Source organism: Engystomops pustulosus, chromosome 2 (assembly GCF_040894005.1).
Source record: "Engystomops pustulosus chromosome 2, aEngPut4.maternal, whole genome shotgun sequence".
Classification (NCBI taxonomy): Eukaryota; Metazoa; Chordata; class Amphibia; order Anura; family Leptodactylidae; genus Engystomops; species Engystomops pustulosus.
In genome coordinates this window covers 202,613,041-202,635,622 of record NC_092412.1, presented here as the reverse complement: position 1 = coordinate 202,635,622, position 22,582 = coordinate 202,613,041, and the positions used below count along the sequence as shown (strand labels likewise).

Sequence of the window (22,582 nt, the reverse complement as noted above, 5' to 3'; positions counted from 1 at the left end):
ACATTATATGTATTTCTATGTATGAGTATATATATGTGTATATATATACACATGTGCAGGAAAAGCTGGAAAAAAATGTGCCGAAATCGGCGGAAAAACCCATTTGCATTATTGTCTTGTGAGCTTTTGCTCCTTTATTCGTTGGTTCGGTACGATCCCAGTGATACCAAATTTTTACAATATATAAATGTGTGTAATTGTATAAATATGTTTGTACAAAATATGAAGTTTGTCATGGGACCCAGCCTCTCCTAGTTACACCACTGCTTATATGCCGATGTTATAATCTTGAAACAGGATCTTATCAGTAACACAAAAAAAAAAAAAATCTACAAATCCAGAGAAAATCAATTTGTAAAAATATGTAAATTAAGCTTGGGCACTCCTGTGAGTGTCATCCAAGCTGCTTCTCCTACCTGATGTCATCGGGTCTCTGGCAGGGGAATGGGAGGAGGAGGGAGTAAGTGCCAGCAGAGGTGTGAATAATTATAAGATGACAAGCACTGAGCAGGTTGAATGATGCTCCTATGCTCCTGTCCGAAACCCAATGTTCTTAGAGAGGAGGAGGGAACCAGTGTCAACGGAGTGCTGAGTCGCTTGTATGCCGCTCAAAGGAGCACCCAAGCTTAATTTATATATTTTTATACATTTTCTCTAGATTTCTCTAGTTACCGAAGATAAGATCCTGTTTCAGGATTATACCATCGGCACGCAAGTCTGATTATGTAAAAGCTACCTTTGGCCAGTGGTAGATTTCCATTAAACATGGCGCCAAATATCTGGCCCCAAAGCAATGCTCGTAGTGAGGTCTGGTCCCGCAATTAAAAAGCACTATGTAAACTTGTCCTGATGTTTGAGTAAAAGAAATGGTATCTGCACTTTGTTGTAGCTTTTAACTTAAAGGCTCAGAAGACCTGAAACGCGTCCAGAATATTAAATGGATGCTATACCTTATGATAAATTGTACCTACAATAAAAAGAAGTTAAAAGCTACCTCGAAGTGCCGGGACAATTTCTTTTACTCGGATACACTGTTAATATCCATGAGCACAAGGTAAGAAGCAGTTTGGGTGCCGTCCATATTTGGAACTTTGTCCTGATGTTTGGATTAAAGGGGTTGTCTGACTATTATAAAAAAATAGCAGCCTGGCTGGGGAGCACTTGCCCGGCATGCCCATCTGTCTCCTGTGCCAGTGCTATATCAGATTAAGATGCAGTATGTCATCAGATTTACACATTTTCACTTTAAATTTTGTAGTGAAGTATTTACATGCCAAAGTGAAACATTACAACTTGTAGAATGTTTCAGAATACTATGTCATATTCAGCTAATTCTCCTAGCATGATATCAGGGATGTAGAGTTTGTGACTTGACAATATAAAAGGAAACATGCTCAAATGTCTATATTGTTTTTCCCTTGTTACTGGGAAAAAGACTTTCATCTAGTACAGTTTTCTAAATCTTATCTCAAGAGTTCTTCTCAGTGGGTCTCAATAGCATGTTACTTTCAGTCTGTGGTAAAACAATAGGTGGCTATGTTATCACAAATTAACCGTGGTTGATAAGAATATCTTTGTCTGTGTTGGAGCTGGGAGCAACAGAATCAGCAGGTAACGTCTTACTGTTTTGCTTTCAAAATGAAAAGACAGAAACAAGAGATAAAAATGGATGTACAGATACAAGAAGTTCAAATCAATGAATCCTTTTTAGAAGCAGTGTTTCAAATTATTTTAGCTATATGGATCTAATATTTACAAGACACGGAGGGCATATTTGTAAATATTTATTTGCAGAATTACCCAACTCAGCCAAAATTCCCACAACTGACTTATCTGTGTCCCCTACATATACATTATCATAATACTTCTCAAATCACAACGGACCCCCTAGAGCAGTGGTGGCGAACCTTTTAGAGACCGAGTGCCCAAACTATAACATAGACCCGCTTATTTATCGCAAAGTGCCAACACAGAAATGTAATTAGTAATTTATTCTCCCTTCTCTGTCACAGCTTTCAGTGATAACAGCACCTGTGGCACTAATATAGCAGAAAAGAGTCCCAGGTAGCACTGTCACTTTAAAATAGCTCTGTGCACAGCAAGTCCTGGGCTGTCTGGGACTGCAGGAAGATTCCTGGAGTCATCTCTGGTGATGAACTGAGTGCCCACAGAAAGGGCTCCGAGTGCCACCTCTGGCACCAGTGCCATAGGTTAGCCATCACTGCCCTAGAGTTATTTTTATTTAAAAAGAGATCACAGTATAAGTAATAAGCCAAATTGCCCCCATAAAAATTAGATTCCTATAATGAAAACTGAAATGTTCTACAAAATAAATTGAGATACCCATACGATTGTCAATTTATTATTTTGGGAACAATAAATTTTATTCATTATGAGGGGTCTCCATTATGGGGTGTATAGTCACATTGCCCTCATAGTAGCTAACTTGCCATAGTAGTTCACAATTCCCAATGGTTCCAATGCCTGCCCCCATAGTACTTAATATGTAGACATGGAGCTTCCCAATACCCCATCAAGGTGCCCCCACAGTAGCCTATAGAGTTACAATACCCCAACAGTAGCCAATAGAGTAACCATGCTTCGTATAGTTAAATTTCCCCACAGTAGCCAACTGAACAGTGCACCTACAGTAGCCAATAGTTTAACCGCCTGCCACACAGTAGATAATGGCCATAGTGCATGCCCCAATAGCAGCCATAAAGCCACAGTGCCTGCCTCCACAGTAGCCAATAGTCACAGTGTCCCACAGAAGCTAAAGTAAGTTAATAGTTCTCCCATGCTGGCACCTTCATTTTGGGTCTCAATGGTGCAATAATGGCATTGCATTTGCCTGTGCAGTGCCACATGCACAAAAGGTCAAAGGCCTATTCACCCCTATGGCATTGATGTCTGTGACCATTCTCGGGCAGATGAAAAATGTGCTACATGCATTAGCCATCTCTCGGGCTAATGTTGTCCATAAGATGTCAACAGCAGTGAAGGGAGTCACAGGAGAGATTTAGACACAAGATCCCACCCCTGGGATGATGTAATGATGTAATGTTACCACTTGCATCAGTGCATAGCAGGATTATGTGCTGCACTAATAAATACATTGATTAGTTTCTATTTAATTAGTTTAGTTCTGTACTGGCTCCATCAGGTACTTAAGCAAATGGTCACATCATTGTGCATCCTGTTCTGTGTATGGGAAATATTTAATATTAAGATCACAGCCCATTTCAGTATCTGCATATGCTTGTAGGTATAACATGACATAGGTAAAATAACAGCAACCCCACCGAGAAGGTCCTGGTTGCACCCCATACATGTATGTAAAGTACACATTTAAATGTATATATATAACCTTATAGAGAATATATTCTTGAATCGAACAGCTTTAACAGGACAGAAATGTATTGTATGTCTAATACTCTGACAATGCCATTGTGAAAGTCTCTTGGCTCTTCATTAGAAGCCTCTCCACTGCCTCTGTTTAAGGTCTATAAATGCTGTATCACTATATTCTCATTTTTATTACATTTGTAACAATAGGTATACAGTAACAGAAACGGATAAAACCGACCTTCGACAAGATATGTCCATTTATTTTTAGACATGTCATCTAGGAAGTGAAATTCAAAGAGAACTATGCAAGCAGCTATCAAACGTCATGGCAAAGCTGACATTACCTTGACTGTTTTCAATTAATTGCAGCCTTTTCAGCATCCATTGTACTATACTTCAGCGACAATTTCAATTGCTATTTGCCAACTTGTATCGATTTAACAATCATCATTAGTGCCCAACAAATCAAAGCGTTGACAATACAGCCACCATTTCTATTGCTGCATTACAGTAGATAGAAGTTACACACAAACCTTCAAAAACTCTTTTTGACAATGAGTTAAATACTTGATATGTAAAATAGAATACTTTGGTAATACATGCTTTTTAGCTCTGTAGGAATATCTACAGTGATACAATAATAAAGCTGTCACATGCCAATCTACCAATTACATATGGCATAAGTATGTGATCGTCAGTAAGTTATCCAGAAGGTCACAAGAGCTATAAAAAGACAATATTTATTAGTCCTAATTATTTTCTATGCAATTTATAATCATTATCATCTAGTCATTTTCCCTTTTGCATTTACTAGCTAAACAAATTTATGAGTCAGAGAATGTCAAGGGCAATGGGTAATGTGTAATGATAAGGGTCCTTCTTACAGATGGATGTTTCTTACAGAAAAACATATTGCTATTAGCAAAACCCCCGCATGTTTCACAATAACAATATAAACGATAACATAGCGGCACTAAGAATGTTGGAGATTTAGAGGTTTCTGATATAGCAGCAGAACATCAATATTTTACCCTTTTAAATGTGGAATAAAAGGACTTCATTAAAAATGTTTAGACTGCAGAAAGCAAGATTCACCATGTTCATGGTCTCCAAGGAAATTTGTCTCGCATACGGTTTTCTTTATCAATGTCCTTATTGTTGTATTAATGAAAAAATGTAAAACTTTTTCTGAAGTAATTAATCGTCTCTGTAAAAAAGTAGCATTGTACTGAAATTAATTTTTTTCATCATATAAAGTCCAACATCTGCTGATTGTGCTGCCGCTAATGACTGAACCTACAGTACACTGCTCATGGCTGGTGTCATCTGCTCTTTCCTTCTGTATGGAAAAGGTACAGGATGAGGAAAGAAGGAGAACAGTGTCGAGCGGACCCTAATGTCAAAGTTGGAATTTATACCAAACTTTGTCGGTTTTGGTACCTTGGCCTTTTTCAGAAGTTCGGGTCCTGGTTCAGCTCAATCCTCAGCCATTAACACCCACAACCAGTGGTGGAAAAATCTAAGGTTATATTTAAATGGTTGTGGACACTTTCAACGGCACCAACATACAATGCCATTTTGGGGAGGGTTGGTGCTGCCAGTTGATGTCATCGGGAGCACCGATCCTTACTAAAATGGCGGTCCAGTTATATAGAGTGTGCAGTGAGGGGGAATGAACCATAGAATTAGACGTTAACCATTTCTGTTAGATGAGATAATTTATGGGTGGTACAAGGATAAAAACAGTATATGAAAAAAGCTTGGCTATTACATGAAAATAGTGAACGCAGCATCATTCTGTAGTCATGGTGAAAGTATGAAAGTAGGAGGTGCTTGCAAACTATACATGAGGGGACTTAAAGGGAACCTACCACCAGGTAGAACGGGTGGTAGGTGGATGTATGGGACATGAGAATAGCCCTTTTTAGAAATAATCCTCACGTCCCGCTATCTCTTTAAAACTTTAATACCCTAATATGTTAATTTTCTTAAGCGGCTACCAGGGCGTGGAGTAGCCGGACATGAGGCTACACGTCGCAGCTACTCCACGCCCCAGTAGCCTCTTTTCTCCTCCTACCCTGACATCTTCGGTGCGCAGCTCCTTGTAGCCGGCCCGCGGCTGCATTCCCACTGCTCCGAAGCCGGAGCTACTGCGCAAGCGCAGAACTCCGGCTTCTGGGGTGAGGGCGCGCAGCTACAAGGAGCTGCGCACCGAAGATGTCAGGGTAGGAGGAGAAAAGAGGCTACTGGAGCATGGAGTAGCCGCAACGTGTAGCCTCATGTCCGGCTACTCCACCTTTATAGGTAGAGTCATGGTGGTAGGTTCCCTTTAAGTTCAAAGGAGGAAAGGAAAAAGTCGGCACTCACCATCCAATAAAAATATCTTCGTCTTTACTTCATCTCTTCGTAAAAGAAGTTCACGCACTTATCCCCTGCTTGTTGTATCCCTCCCTGGAACGTCTTGAGCACCACCACCTAACTTTGACACAAGCCACCTAAGCTACAAGACCCACAGCTGATATTATAAACTGTTCTCTGTGTAGAGACAGTGCCCCTTTTTTCCTACTATTGATATATCAACATATGGGGGGACTGATTATCAATGGGGCAATTAGTACTTCAGCCTGACTAATTTGTGTACTATTATAGCTGTAAAAAACATATTTTATAATCTTTTAGTTCTTTGAGTAACTACTGATGTTCTGTGTTGTGTTCTGCCTACAAATGGGATGGGAATGCTGCTGGAGATCACACCTCTATATAAACTATCACGATTCCAAGCAGGTATCCCAATCTCCGCTGTATGACAGCTTTTAGGGAGGCTGTACAGAGGCTTCATATTTATCATTGGCAGCTTCACATTCCCTCCATGGAGAGCGGTCCATGCATGTGTATCATGAATGAGCCTGGTTATGGAGATAGTAAGCACTTTGTGAGAACAGGAAGTCATGAAATTTTCATGTGTTACCATGACACAACTAAATGAGATTCTTGCATACATTTTTAAATACAAAGAATTGGGTTTCTGGAATTAACTTTTCTTTTAATCAGTGTAAAGGTAGTAGATGGACAAGGACAGTGAGCCCTGATTTAAGGCCACTAAACTGTCACCTGCCTGTCACCTTCTTACGTGATACGGGACAACCAAAAGGAAAAGCCCTTTCTAGGTCACAGTGCAGACACATAATAAAACAGACAAATAAATAACATTAAAAGGAGGTGAACAATCCTAGTCAACACTAGATAGCAAGTAAATAACAGAATCAAAGAGATGAGAGAATAGTCGAGGGTGTAGCCAATATAAAAAAACAAGACAAAGCAAGGAGTACCAGGAAGCTAGAAATACAAGCTTTTTGACCAGCAATGAAGGATGGCACACACACAGAGCTTAAATCAGGGTGTTCCAGGTGTGAGGAAAAACTCTGAAGCCTTACTGATCCTGCAAACCTTAAGCCTTACTGGTCAAGAGCAAATGTTGCACAATTGCAGCAGTCCAGCAATAGAGCGCAGTTCAGACTGCCAACTGATAAGCACTAAATAGAATTTAGTGCCTTCTCAGCCAAATAGAAGAAGACTGGCCATTACTTACAGTCTAGCTCATCTCCTCTCAAACTTTATTGGTATACAGAGGTTTAGCAGCGACCCTGACCCAGTACAGCTATAGCGGTCAAAGCCTGGAGTGGGTATGCTTTGTTGATGTGAAATAAGTATACATTTTTTTTATATTAATACCACTTGGGTTGAAAAATAAGAAAATTAATTGCTTCTAATCAACCGTGTTAACTAAATAAAAGATAATATTTACTAAATTCTACTTAATTATTATTAACAATTCCTTACATTTTAATAATTCCTTTTATTTATATAGCACACACAGATTGTGCAGTGCCTCACAGAGCTTGCCAAATCGGTCCCTGTACCCAATGGGGCTCATAATCTAATCAACCTACCAGTATGTTTTTTGAGTATTGGAGGAAACCAGAGGAAACCCAAGCGAACAGGGAGAGAACATACAAATTCTTTGCAGATGTTGACCCTGGGACTTGAACCCAGGTCCCAGCACTGCAAGGCTATAATGCTAACCACTAAGCCACCATGCTGCCATTATTGTTTCAGATACAGAGGCTAAAAGCTATTGTATGTAGAATATCATGATGTATGTAGTTATCATGATGTATAAATATATTGCTTTCATTTGATTTGGCTTTCATCTTTATGCATTCCCTTTCACATTATTTATGACAGCATATTTTTTGTATCTGTATTTATTTTTTATAAAAATGATTTTGGAATGACATTGGAAAGAAACTATCTATGGTATTTTTAAAAAATTGTGAACATTTGAACTAAACTAGAGGCTGGAAACACTGAAAAATGGTTTATGTGAAGAAAGTCAAGGTTTTAAACAATTAAAATGTTAAGGTCAACGTGGAGGCAAAAAGAGTGTCCTTTCCAAGATTTCCAATTAGGGAGACATTAAAAAGTCCAAGTGAGAATAAATTACTTGGTGCGTACTGTACATAACCACACATTTAAGAGCACAACTGTGTCTATTTTATGTCTGCAACTGCTGAACCCTAATGCCTACTACTTATTACCATTACACTCAAAATTACAAAAACTCAATCTACTGTAGAAATGATCGTTTGCGGGTTATATAATAAGCCTTCTAAAAGGCAATTGGCAAAGGAATACTTTAGAAATTACATAAGCCTTGTAGTAGAGTTTTCACAAAGTCACCTATTTTATGCAACTTTCTATAGATGCTAGAATCTTTATTAAAGGGGCCACCTAAAGGACAGTGCAGGCAGTCCCTGGCAGTATCTTACGTACAAGATACATACAAGTTCTGTAGGTTTGTTCTGAAGTTGAATTTGTATGTAAGTCGCAATTGTATATTTTATAATTGTTGCCCCAGACAAATTTTTTTTGGTCTCTGAGACAATTGAATTTTAAAAATGTTGCATCGTTATAAGAACCAGGATTAACAATAAACCTTAATTGCAAACACCTTTGATAACTGTTATAGCTGTATATTGCAGCCTCAGGAAAAAGAACAGTAAATTACCAACATCCAGAGAACCATTTGTAACCAGGGGTCGTCTGTAAGTCGGGTGTTCTTAAGTAGGGGACTGCCTGTACTGTGTTCTACACAATGGAACATGTCTTAAATGTTATTCAAGCAATAAAAGGATAACCATGTACTTCTATATTCTGGGAGATGTAACTTCATGAAGAAAATTATTTGAAAAAGACACTGGGGCAGATTTATCAAGTGTCTGAAAGTCAGAATATTTCTAGTTGCCCATGGCAACCAATCACAGCTCCCCTTTAAAATATTCATGAGCACTGGTAAAATGAAAGCTGAGCGGTGATTGGTTGCCATGGGCAACTAGAAATATTCTGACTTTCAGACACTTGATAAATCTGCCCCACTGTATCAAAATGACCTGAGGAGTTTTAGTTGGAAGAGTGGATGATTTCCTTTAGTCCAGGTACATCTTCACAGCTTCACAAGCCATGAGGAGTGAGGTCACTGCGACTTTTCTCAGCCCATGTGAATCAATAGGTCCTTAATATACAGTGCTATTTCAGTGTAATGCTGAATCTCCCAGAATATTGAATTCAATAATTGTAATTCACTGTCCTGCATAAAAGCTGGTAACAGCTTGTGGACCCCAAACCTTCAAGGAACAAGGATAACATGGGAAAGGAGGGGTGTCCTCAGCCAGGCAAGTGTAGGTTTATGAAATTTGCTCCTGTATTGTCCTACTTGAGCCATTCTTGGAAACTGGACCACACAATTGTACCGAACTTTGCAGGTTTGGGCCCCCCAGGCCTTCATCATATAAGTTCAGGTATGGGTTGGGGTCTGGAGTTGGCTCAATATTCCCACCATTAACACCCATGATTGGTGCTGACACCAATTGTGGGTGTTAGCTCTTTAAATGCTGCTAGCATTGAAATTGTTGTGGCCACACTAGTACTGGTAAAGCAGAGTGCTGCCATTTTAGGGAAGATTGTCACTGCCTAATGACAAATGGCTATGTACCACACTGGTGCAGATGTGGACACAATAATTCTAATGCTGTTGGTGAAAGGGGTATTCCCACAAAGACAAGAGTCTTAAATATACTTCTTCTCATGAATATCTTCTCTAGTCTGCAGATTGCAGTTTGCTCTCTGCATCCAGCCCCTCCCCCCGCATTACAAGACCAGCTCAGACACTCACAGACACTTCCTGCCAGCAAGCAGCGTGCAAAGACTTGCTCTACAAGCTACAGGTTAAATAAGCTCTTTATAGAATGGGAAATAAATATAGCAGTGCTGACTGTGTGTGTTATAGCTGAGATGTAGCAGAGTTGAGAATGTCCAGAGTTGAGTTATATATCGTTCTCATGGATTTCATGAGCACTCTTCATCTCTCATCTGTCTCATCTCTCTTTTTCTATGTCTCAGATACTGGTGAAAGTTCAGAAGCTAAATAAAATTGTAGATAAACATGGACCCTGATAATCTAACCAAATTGTCAGCACACAGCATCTCATAGCACAGAGGAATCATCGAGTGTCTGCTTAGTGTCGCGGCCTATAAGAGTGTTGCGGCAATTAAAACTGACCATCACTGAATCATAGGAGGTAAAACTTTAATAGAACTGTTTTATTAAGTAATGGGTTTAAAATGATCTGATCTGAAACCTTTCTTTCATGGGTAAACCCCTTTAGCACTTGTGATCGGTGCCAGCACCTATTTTGGGAGTTACTGATGGGAGGTTCCAGTCTGGGTTTGGTACCTGCACTCAAACAGATCATTAAAATTTGTTAAAATGAATGTTAATGGGTCCGCTCATCATAGTTTTTGGCAAACCTATCCTTCTGAATATTTTTTCATGTCCTGCTAAATTTGTTGGCCTAAGTACACTCTTAGGCAATGAGGCAATTTGGAGAAGTAATATTTCTCACAGTGTATTATAGTAAGATTGAATTAGCTGCTCAGTTGTATTAAAGCATAGTGTGCTTTTGGATGGGAAAAAATGTATTTTTGAATGGGAAAAAGTGTGAGGAGATAAAAGCAAAGTTGGATGCTGTTTATGGGGACACTTCGACATCTATAACCACAGTTATATATTAGATCAACAAATTTAAATGTGATCGAACTTCTGTTTTTGATGAGGAGTGACCGGACGCCCGGCAGACGTGGTTACCATTGAAATCATTCAAAAAGTCCACAACATGATACTCGCTGATCAACGAACGAAAGTGCGCAAAGTAGCAGAGGCTGTAGGCGTGTCGACCGGAATGGCAATTAATACGTTACATGATAAGTTGGTGATGAAAAAATTGTCGGCCCAATGGGTGCCGCGGTTGATGACGGATGGACAACAAGTGGTGGACAACAAGCAATTTAAGCAAGATCCGAAGGAACCTTTGCATTGAGTTGTCACCGTTGATGAAAACTGGATTCATCATTACACACCAGAAATAAGCAACAATCAAAACAATGGATTTCTCCCGGTGAATCTGCTCTGAAAAAGGTGAAGACAGTCCCATCGGCTGGAAAGGTCATGGCACGGTTTTTTGGGATGCAATCGGCGTCATCCTCATGGATTTTTTAGAAAAAGGAACAATCACTGGACAATACTACAGTGAGTAATTGTACCGTTTGGGCAAAAAAATTGAAGGAGACACGGTCGCATTTGGCGCAAAAGAAGGTGCTGTTTCAACACGATGATGCACCAGCACTTTCATCTGGAGTTGTCGCCTCCAAACTGCATGAATTGCTTTATGAATTGCTGCCCCCCACCGTATTCACCCGATCTGGATCTCTGCGACTTTTTCTTGTTCCGTAACATGAAGAAATGGCTCACGGGAAAAAAATTTAGCTGAAACAAGGAAGTAATTGCAGAGACACAGGCGTATTTGGAGGGGTTAAAAAAATGGCAGGAACGTTGAAAAATAAAAAAAAAATTTGAAAAAATGGTGTCTTCATTTCTAACACGGGTACTTATTGAACCACCCTTATCCATCCATCAATTCAATGCGTATTTTACCAGAACCATTATACACCGATAATGTGTAATTGATTGAAAGTCTATGATTTTTAGAGTAGGTAATACGACTGGGAAATTGTAGTCTATGTGAGGTTGGTTTGAAACCTAAACCACAATTACATTTCTCAAGAAACTAAATAGACAGGCACATTATGAAAATAACATTGCGGAGCACAAGACATCAGGTTATAGCAGGGAAAGTGGTATTTCCATTAAATAAAACATACGGCTCATCAAGTTTACTGCGACACAACATATTTACATTTGACAAAGTCAATGATGACAACATTTTTACCTTAATGAGCTCTTCTCTAGAGGCAAAACTTGAAACCAAGCAATTTTCTATGCTTTTGGAGTTTGTGATTGATACGTAGAGGCGCTTCTCAGCTATCTCATGTGCCTGAGCAGGTAGGATCGCTTCTATGCCTTCCCTATGGCAAAGAAATGATAAACATTATTCATATTTAATTATTTAGCATGCAATAAATATTTAACAGGTGTTCTGCATTCAGCTGTAGGTTCGGGAAGAATGCCTTTATACATTCCATTGTCGTGAAAGGAATACGCATCTGCGTCTTCGGGTGGTAATGAAAGCTACGGCCACCAAGCGATAATCTTTCTCTGTTTATACCTCTCAAAAATAGCAATGTTCTGTCATATTTGCTTGCTCACCTTAAGTATTTCATAAAATCATATCTTGGTTTAACCACTCCAGGAAATCTCTTTCTAAAATCTTCAGAGAATGCGTAAAGGAAATCCTTACTTTCCTTAAAGCCAAAGAGAAAATGATAGTTTTACTGACAATTTCATACATGTATGAATGCAAATGGCATGGAAAATAAGCAAAAATAGAACAAAAAAAGACAACAGATGAGCGTACATGAAATTGGTTCACATAGGACATCTGTGCAGTGCTTGTCTGGTACAGTGTTCTACCGAACCAGCCAGATGTTACATGAAAAACAATGGGGAATTCTGAATTCATATTTAATAAGGCTGATTCATAACCCTGCAGACTAATGCTATACATTTTACTATATATTAGTGTATATTTTAGCTGTGAATGCATTGGATGTCACCATCTGTGGAGTGTGAGGCTAGTGGATAGCCTATAAATAACATATTTTAATTACATTTTAACAGAATATGGGCTATAAATAATGCTGTTAATTTACTAAGCTAAATATGCCTGAAGCCTGGATCTATTTTCATCCAAATGCTGATGTCAATTTATAGTATGTCTTGGATATAGTGGGAGAGCTGGATTAATATAATATTAAAATATTAAAAGTTCAGATCTTAAAATGCAACAAACCTGCCAAAAGTCAACCAATGGGTGGTATAAAGTTAGTCATTAGGGTCTTCTATGTCTTACAAGCAGTGTTGGACTCAGGTATAATGGGCCTACCAAAAGGTGCTGATCTTGAAGGCCACTCAATTTATAAAATAGCCATGTACGCAATATCATCAATAAATTCTAATATTCCATAATATTTGTGATTGCTCCATTCACATCCAAATGGGTTTGTCCAAGTCCAAGGCAAGAGCCTACTAAAAGAAATGTCTCATCTATGTTGTGTCAGGTAATTTTTGCATGTATCCCTCTTTATTATAAGGACTCAAAGGGCAACTGTTATTAAAGGTCATATTACCGAAGAGAAAACAGAGTCTACTGTTCACTTAAAAACAACAGGAAATACGTGTATTTTTATTTCATAATTATACTAAGGCTATATTCACACTGCCGCATGCGGGACGTAGATGACAATGTGTGCACGGCACCCTACAGGAGCGGTACGGTGCAGCACACATGCGGCACCGTAACGCTCTGTACCCGGAAAAAGATAGGACATGTCCTATCATTTCCCGTATTACGGCGCCATGCACCATACATCCCTGTGGAGAGGGAGCAACAGCAGTGTGAATACTTGGGTATAAACCTAAACATTGGATTAAAGGAAACCTACCATTTAGAATGGTAGGGGTAGGCTGTAAGTACCGAGCACCAGCTCAGGGTGAGCTGGTGCCGGTACTTACTTTTGTTAGTGTTATAAACCGCGGTATCGCGGTTTTAACACTTTTTAAACTTTAGAGCAGAAGGGGCTTCGGCGCTGCGCGCGACCGTGCTTGCAACATCTCCGCTATTTCCTGTGTAGGCGCGCGTAGCCTCTGCTGCTCTAAAGTTTAAAAAGTGTTAAAACCGCGATACCGCGGTTTATAACACTAGCAAAAGTAAGTACCGGCACCAGCTCACCCTAAGCTGGTGCTCGGTACTTACAGCCTACCCCTACCATTCTAAATGGTAGGTTTCCTTTAAGTACAATCTATTCAAAAATACATCAGTCCTCAGAGTATAAGTGCTATCGTATAAGTCCAAAGTTCAGGGCATACATAATTAGACCAGTGTCTTACCCATAGCTGACCTCCCCCACTTCCTCATTGGGGGAAATCTACCAAACAATCTGATCTTTCGAAGCCTGTGTGGATGAATCTTTACAATAGCTCCAGAACTAATGTTATGAACTGATAAAAAGCCCGAAATAGTTGTACCTGAAGTGACCCTTCCCCTCCAGCCTATTAAAGTGACTAGTCTCAGGCATTTCATCTCACTTAATTTGCAAATAGGTTTTGAAGGTTTTTTTTTTTTTAATAAATAAACAGACAAGATTTAACATGAATTTGGGAATGTTAGAAAGCAGATGTGATTATCACTTATTGCCAAGTTATGCCTCTACTTGTTACTATCTAAAGAGCAACCTGATTTTCCTAGCAACACCACTGGTCACCTGAATCAAGTGAATAGTACAGTGCCCCCCACCATTGGTCAAGACCCAGCTATGACTTAAGAAACACCAATGTATATTAGTAGTGCCATTTAATGCTACATTTATTCCTTTGAAATGTTCCCCCACCCTGAATTATACTGTATAATGTGAACCATTTACTGCTAATGCAATCTGTTCACTTTTATAGCAGATAATGAATGATAACATAACGAATGAACACGGTATATGACTCACTGAACAGAAGACATGATTTTTCTCTTTTGTAGATCCAGGGAAAAAAACTAATATTTGATCATCTGAAATTTGTGAAAGATTAAAAACGTCATGGTAAGATTTTTTTTTTTTGCAGCTAGTAAAATGAAATGTGATTTCTAACTATTTCATAAAGAAAATTCTTACTTCATATATTTTTTTTTTATATCGCTTGATTTTAGAGGTTCTGCTATTTTATATATAAGACGATCCGGCAGAAACAAACAGGTACTGTCATCGTGGTAGTTGTGATCTTGTTGCCATCAGACTGCTCCTTACAGGAAATCTACCATCAAAAAGAAGCAAGGATAAACCATGGATAAACCAGGGACACTTACTCATAGATCCAGGCAACTGTGGTTATCTTCTTATATGTATCATCCATGGTCTCATTCCTTCTAAGAATCTATTGTTAAAATTATGCTAATTATTTATGGCAAAAAATGCTCAGAGGGGCATAACCAGAGGCCCTCGATGCTCTGTTTTCACAGGTCGTTTCACTGTCACACTACTTGATATAATCTAAATGCAGCAGAGGAAGTTTCAGCAAACAGTGGGAGGGTGCAGTGCTCTTGTACAGTGTAAGAGCCTGTGAAGATACACTCACTGGCCACTTTATTAGGTACACCATGCTAGTAATGGGTTGGACCCCCTTTTGCCTTCAGAACTGCCTCAATTCTTCGTGGCATAGATTCAACAAGGTGCTGGAAGCATTCCTCAGAGATTTTGGTCCGTATTGACATGATGGCATCACACAGTTGCCGCAGATTTGTCGGCTGCACATCCATGATGCAAATCTCCCTTTCCACCACATCCCAAAGATGCTCTATTGGATTGAGATCTGGTGACTGTGGAGGCCATTTGAGTACAGTGAACTCATTGTCATGTTCAAGAAACCAGTCTGAGATGATTCCAGCTTTATGACATGGCGCATTATCCTGCTGAAAGTAGCCATCAGATGTTGGGTACATTGTGGTCATAAAGAGATGGACATGGTCAGCAACAATACTCAGGTAGGCTGTGGCGTTGCAACGATGCTCAATTGGTACCAAGGGCCCCAAAGAGTGCCAAGAAAATATTCCCCACACCATGACACCACCACCACCAGCCTGAACCGTTGATACAAGGCAGGATGGATCCATGCTTTCATGTTGTTGACGCCAAATTCTGACCCTACCATCCGAATGTCGCAGCAGAAATCGAGACTCATCAGACCAGGCAACGTTTTTCCAATCTTCTACTGTCCAATTTCGATGAGCTTGTGCAAATTGTAGCCTCAGTTTCCTGTTCTTAGCTGAAAGGAGTGGCACCCGGTGTGGTCTTCTGCTGCTGTAGCCCATCTGCCTCAAAGTTCGACGTACTGTGCGTTCAGAGATGCTCTTCTGCCTACCTTGGTTGTAACTGGTGGCGATTTGACTCACTTTTGCCTTTCTATCAGCTCGAGTAAGTCTGCCTATTCTCCTCTGACCTCTGGCATCAACAAGGCATTTCCGCCCACAGAACTGCCGCTCACTGGATGTTTTTTTTTTTTTTGGACCATTCTCTGTAAACCCTAGAGAGGGTTGTGCGTGAAAATCCCAGTAGATCAGCAGTTTCTGAAATACTCAGACCAGCCCTTCTGGCACCAACAACCATGCCACGTTCAAAGGCACTCAAATCACCTTTCTTCCCCATACTGCTGCTCGGTTTGAACTGCAAGAGATTGTCTTGACCATGTCTACATGCCTAAATGCACTTGTCGCCATGTGATTGGCTGATTAGAAATTAAGTGTTAACGAGCGGTTGGACAGGTGTACCTAATAAAGTGGCCGGTGAGTGTACAGCCAAAGGTGCTCTAGTAACAAACCCCCTGAAGCCCTTCCTCATTAGCATTATTATAAAGGTTGATTTCAAGGAGGAAGGAGGCCATGGAAAATAAATATAAGAAGATTGCCACAGTTATGGTGCCTGAATCTATGATTAAGTGTCCCTGGTTTATCATGCTTGATTTTGATGTTATGTTTCCTTCTGTTACCTATCACCTGTCCCCATAATTTTCCCTCACTACTTCATTGGGACCCAGAATCTTTGTCAGATTTTTTTTTATCTATTTCTAAAATGGAAGAAATGTGTAGTATTCTGTTCTAAATTATCAATCATCTTGCAATATTTTGTGGCAGCCTGGAGCCAAGGCAGGAGCCGGTCAACATGTTATGTACAGGGCTCCAGGGACCATAATTCCACAGCAAGGCCTAAGAAAAAAGTAATTACAAAAATTTGGTAATGCTTGCATGTATCACTCCTTAAACTAACGGCTCAATAGGTAACTGTTGTTAAAGGTCTTAGGACCGATAAATCTGACGTTTGGAAGCCTATATGTATATATACTACGTCCATATATATACTAATGTTGTGTACTAAACATTTTAAATACGTAAGGAGAGGGCACTGTATGTTTGCTCCTGTATGCTGTGGACAGAATCCTTCCTGATGAACACTAGTGGCATCTGTCATGTTGTTCTGGATTCTGCTGTGGTTCCCGTCATTCAACAGCAGAGGAAGTTTCAGCAAACAGTGGGAGGGGGCAGTGCCACTAGTGTTCATCATAGGAAGGGTTCTGGTATTTAGGCGAAAGTTTTTTCCAGGGCCTATTCTATCATTTCCCACCATAATTTTACATTGCCCTCAGACATCACTACTCCAATGGGGCCCAGAATCTTTGGCTTTGACAGAGCACTGAAAATTCCTGATGATGACCCAGGTTATTAGATACATAAGCAAAGAGTGGGTCAGATATTTTAAAATCTATTTCTAATATGTAAGACTTAAAGAGAACCTGTCACCAGGGAACCACAAACCACACACAGTACTTGTTAGATGTCTTTATACATGTTTCACTGATGCCTACCTTTATCTACACCATAAGAGCCAATAAAGACACTTTTATTGATTCCACTGTTCCAGTTATTTAGATGTGGTGCTTCAGTGTACAGTCAAGCTAACCCCCTCCCCCTCCTCTCAGACTCTGACAGTCTGATTTATCTCCACTGCTCACAGCCCCCACCTTCCTGAAGGAGTGGTTTATGATGTAGCAGAGCCAATAGATCCAATGTCTCCTCCCCCCCCCTCAGGAATTTCATCAGCCATTGGCTGGTGTCAGTGTCAGTGAGGAGGGGGAGGGGGGATAGGTTGACTGTGTACTGCAGCATCCCAACTCCATGACTGGAACATAGGAATTAATAAAATGCTGGCTCTAATCCCATGGATAGAGGCATCAGTGGAATAAATATAAATACATCTCACAGGTACTATCTGTGGTTTGTGGATGGGCTCTCTTTAAGAAATGTGTAGTGATCGGTACAAGTGTTTTTCTGTGACTAGTACAGCAAAAGGTACATTAAGTGGCTTCAGCCAAATCAGAGATGCCCAAGTTGTACCAAAAGAATGCTGAAAGTGTGCCACAATTGGGCATAAAGTAAACCAACTAATAAGAAAGGTCTGTGCCAGGCCCCCGACTATAATGCAATAGTCTTCTCATATGGGAAAGGGACACCAGACTTTTCCATATTTTTCATCCAGCGTCAGATACTGTGTTTGTGTTGGTATATTCATCCACATAACTTAAGCAACCAATCACAGCATGTTATAAATGTTATAAATATAAAGTTATAAAATAAAAATAATAATTACAACCTATCTATACATTCAGTCATTGCAATGGCTCCAGTGATCTCCACCTCCCCTGCAGTTCTTGTCCTGCAGTGATAATGGGGCACACATAGCCTCCAGCACCCTCCCTAATATGATGATATGAACAGCAGGGCACATACCTGCTACTCCACCCACTGGTGAGAATGGGATATCTGTTCTCTGGATTTCTGGGATCTAAGGTCATGATCTAAACTTGCGACAATCCCTTTAAGCATCACCGCTCTATACCTTGAGCTTACCATGTATCACTATTACATATACTATACAGCTAATCATTGTTGGGACCAGGTTTGTATGTACTATAAGTGCATTAGAGATTTTTTTGAGTTTAGTGGAATTATCACTTCATTTAATCACAGAACATTAATTCACGTTAACTAGTTAATCGGTCAGGAAGCCTGATAAGATTCATCTACAAATACTTTGTCAGGCTGTCTGTATGAATTGTCACATTACCTCTATTTTATCTGGAGCTGTTAAAAGAACTGTAGCAACCAGGGATCCAGCTGAAGCCCCAGCAAAGACCTTCACAGAATTCAGCAGCTTCTGGCCATGTTTTATAAGAGCAGATGCTGCCCCCAAGTGGTAAATCCCAAGAAACCCACAGGCAGCAAAGGACAGATTCAGATACTTCATTGTGTCCTATAAAAGGGACAGCAGAATTAAACAGTTGTGCCTCTGTAGTATATTAAGTAGGTCTCAATGTTAGGTGTCAGATATCATAATAATTTATTATTTAGTTTCTTTTATGTGAATTTTGTATGAAAATAAAGAATGTGGCATTTGTGATATGAAGGTTACTTGATACTTTTGCTGGAAAACATGGTGAGAAATATGTCAATAGCCTCAGTAAGCATTAGGATAGAGTGGGGCACATTCACAACACTGTAGATAAGAAATATTTGGCAATATTGATGACCCTCTACTCAATTTATAACGGTATGTTTGGTGCACATACTAGTTTAGGCTCTGGGTTCTCATAGGAACACATTCCATATTCATCTGCGTTATTGGCTCTGATAGAAGGAAAACACAACAGACACTGTTAGAATCTGTTGCTATCTGTTAGATCAGGGTCTGGCACTTCCAATTTTTTGATTGTTTTTTTATTTCTTCAATGATGCATCAGAACAATTGTATCACCAAAGAAGGTGTAAATAAAGCCTTTCCTAACATCTATGTGATATTCATGGTGTGGCATGAGGATACCAATCCCCTTCCTATCTTGCATCTTCTATGGGCAATGGATATCAGTCATATAGTATAAACACAGGGATGTGCATTGATTATTAGAAAAAAAGTCATTTATTGTATAATGCTTTGAGTATAGTAGTACTGCATGTGTTTTATATTTAGCATAATACTTCATACCACTTAAAGGGGTTGTCCACTTTCAGGAAATGATTGCTATTGTTTGTGTAATTCAATGTTCAATGTACAATTTTCCTGTATCACTTCCTTATGGTTTTCTGGATAGAAAGCTTCTATATTTACTTCCAACGGAGAGAAATCTGTCCAGTTATGTGATGTCACACAGGTGCACGACTCTTTGTGACACAAAGCTCCCATTACTTTTCTGTGATATGACATCACATGACCACATTTTTATCCTCTTGTAGCAAACAATGAAGCTTTCTATAGAAGTACAGCAAGCAGTGATCAAGGAAACCATGAGGAATTGTTACGGAAAGTATTGTATGAATTCTCATTACACACGCAATATCAATTATTTGCTGAAAGTGGACAACCCCTTTAAAAAATAACTAACATTTTACCCTTTTATTGTAACCTGATATTTATATGTATTGAACCTTGTGGCTGAAATAATAATAACATTCAAAAATATGTATCTTTTGTATAATGAAATATTTATAGACAATATCTTACATATTTTTTGTAGTTCCTATGGTAACTCCTAGCGTTTGTCTAAGTATTTCTTCCAGGCTGGCAGAGAAAGCTCAGTGTAAGCAAATCTATTCCAATAACTTGGTTACATAGAGGCAGATGACAAATAAAGCATAGCTTTGCGGCTTTGTAGGCTGCACTCCCTCCCCTTTCCAACACAATACTGAGAAAAATGTGTCACAGAGGCGGCTGTGCCAGCTCCTATCCAGCCCAGAGCTGCAGATTCCCAGCGAGCTGCACGCAGGCAACATTTGTTATTCCAGGACTCTGACCTTTTCTCTTCTGCCATAGAAACCAGGAAGGATTTTTCTCTCTCTGCACGCCTTCCTTCCTATGTCACCACCCAATAACAGAGATTATTGGAACATCCAATAAGGAGGCCAGACTCATTCGCTATGCAGGCTATATAGAAAAAAAAATGCCCCCCTCCTTCATCCTGGAGCTAAGCTGCTTATTCAAATTCGGTATATCTTGACCTAAATCTCACCTCTAAAACGCCTCTTTTTTCCTTCTTTTCTTTTATCGCACATTTGGTCCAAGCTGGATACAAAAGCCTAGCTGTATAGTGCGGCTTTCCTTCAGCTGTCCCTTGCAGATATATAATTCATGGCCATGCTGTCACAGACTTTCACTTAGCTATTTCAGAGCTCACAAATACATATCACTTTTTTTGCTATTACACAGAGAGAATCCTATCATACTGAATGTATTATTCACAGATGTCTATGTTACTTCTCTCGGCTGACACATATAGCTAATCCCAGATACATTCACTACAATTCGGCTGCTGTAGCACGCTATTTTGTGTAGTTCTTCTCCGCCGCACAGCTCAGAGAGACAATGAAATGGCATGCATATTTTATATACCCAGAAGCTTTGTGTAACAGCAAGTAAATGCAATGAACACATTTGCTACCTGTTTGATCGCACTAGAGGTTTGGGGAAGAATTGCTGGACTTAGCATACTGTATAATGGAGTTGGAATTGGATACAATTTACAAGAGTTTAATGTTTCTATTAAGATGACACTAGCTATGGAGCTGTGAAGATTGAAAAATGTTAAAATCTATCACATTCATGTTCTACTTGTAAATGTGTTATACTGATCCAAGAGAAGGCAATTTAAAAAGGAAGGGCACTTCCACATGGACATGTTATGAGTGCATTTAAGTAAGCTCTAGAGAGCCACAGGTTGGGGAACATGGCCAGAGGGATTATTTACTTAAAGGGAACCTGTCGGGCACATTTAGACTCCCAAACCAAACATCTTACCTCAATGTAGTAAATTGCCTGTGATATATAAAATTAAGCCTACCACACTTATTACACTGCATTATAATCTTGTGAAGGGAGTCAGGCGTGTGTTCCTGAACTGACCTGAGTCAGGCTGCAGCTCCCCCTTCCTCCTCTGTCCTCTTGTAAACTCGCCCACTGCCGGCCTCCTGCACACACCCCCTGCACAGCTGTATAACAGAAAGGGGTGTCAATGACATTTGCAGGGGTTGTGACTCTGACTCAGGTCAGTTCAGAAACACCCATCTGACTCAATTAAATCACAGGAGCCACTGACTCATTTCAACATCATCATGCAGGCCAACTCACTACAGAAGGACCTTTGGTTTGGTGAATTAGATGTGCCTGACAGGTTCCCTTTAACATTGCCATATGTTGTCCATGTTGTCATACACATGGCATTATTCTTCAGACACTGATGATGGGAAGCAGATTGAAGACCTTTAAAAAGGTTGTTTGAACTTAAATGACTACATGTAGTTCAGATTCACACAAGCGTATCATAGGCACTTATATCACATATATTATATGATAGCTCATATGATAGTTTCCAGGTGGTCACCAATTTAAAGAACAGAACACTAAGGGCTCATGCACACTAATGTATGCCCGCCGTCGCAGAGGCTCTGCAGGCACACGTCGACGCGCAGGAGAGAAGGAGGGGGTGAGCACTACTCGCCTCAGCCCCTCTCCATAGAAAATAGTAGCCACACAGCTGTCGATATGGTCAGAGATGGAGCAGGCTCTATCTTTTTGCGGCTACATTTCAGAACAGTACCAAGCCTGTGCGCCATAGCTGTCTATGGGGGGCGTATGTATGGCCACAAGCTTGACCCCTTATGGTCGTGTGTATGCAGCCTTATACTGATAATATGTGTCAAACCAACTCAAACAATACATTGACATATACTTTATCATGCCTTGTACACCAGTTTCCTGGAATGAAGGATGTGAAAAAAGTAGCAATTTCTGATGCAAACCATGAAAATTTTTACTTTTTGGGTGTGTTCACATGGTGTTTAATGAATTTGTCTAAATGCAATGCAGGGGCTGAAGAGAGATTTGTCTAATGAAATTGCTGTTAACATTTGCATTTACAAAATGCAGCCACTGACACAATGTTAGCACATGTTAACACATGTTAACAGTTGTGTTTTGTAAACAATATAAGTAGGCAAATCTCTCTTCAGCTGTTGCATTGCATTTTAAAAATCATGTATTAAATGCCACGTGTGAGAACACTATAAGGCCCCATGCA

General features: G+C 39.8%; 1 protein-coding gene across 6 annotated transcripts in view; it reads right to left on the bottom strand.

The window, feature by feature from the left end:
- PNPLA4 (patatin like domain 4, phospholipase and triacylglycerol lipase) overlaps nucleotides 1-21,405 on the bottom strand; it is a 44,408-nt gene extending 23,003 nt beyond the window's left edge. For 4 of the 6 annotated variants that reach the window (XR_011853333.1, XM_072137844.1, XM_072137849.1 and 1 more), the window contains exons 1-4: nucleotides 20,304-20,405; nucleotides 18,583-18,768; nucleotides 12,071-12,165; nucleotides 11,694-11,829 (exon numbers count right to left, since the gene is read on the bottom strand). Coding sequence is in view for 5 of the 6 variants with exons in the window: in XM_072137844.1 (XP_071993945.1) it covers nucleotides 11,694-11,829; nucleotides 12,071-12,165; nucleotides 18,583-18,762 (411 nt within the window). In the remaining variant the exon portion in view is untranslated. The other 2 variants (XM_072137847.1, XM_072137845.1) reach the window with 2 other exon arrangements.
- Between the last annotated feature and the right edge of the window lie 1,177 nt (nucleotides 21,406-22,582).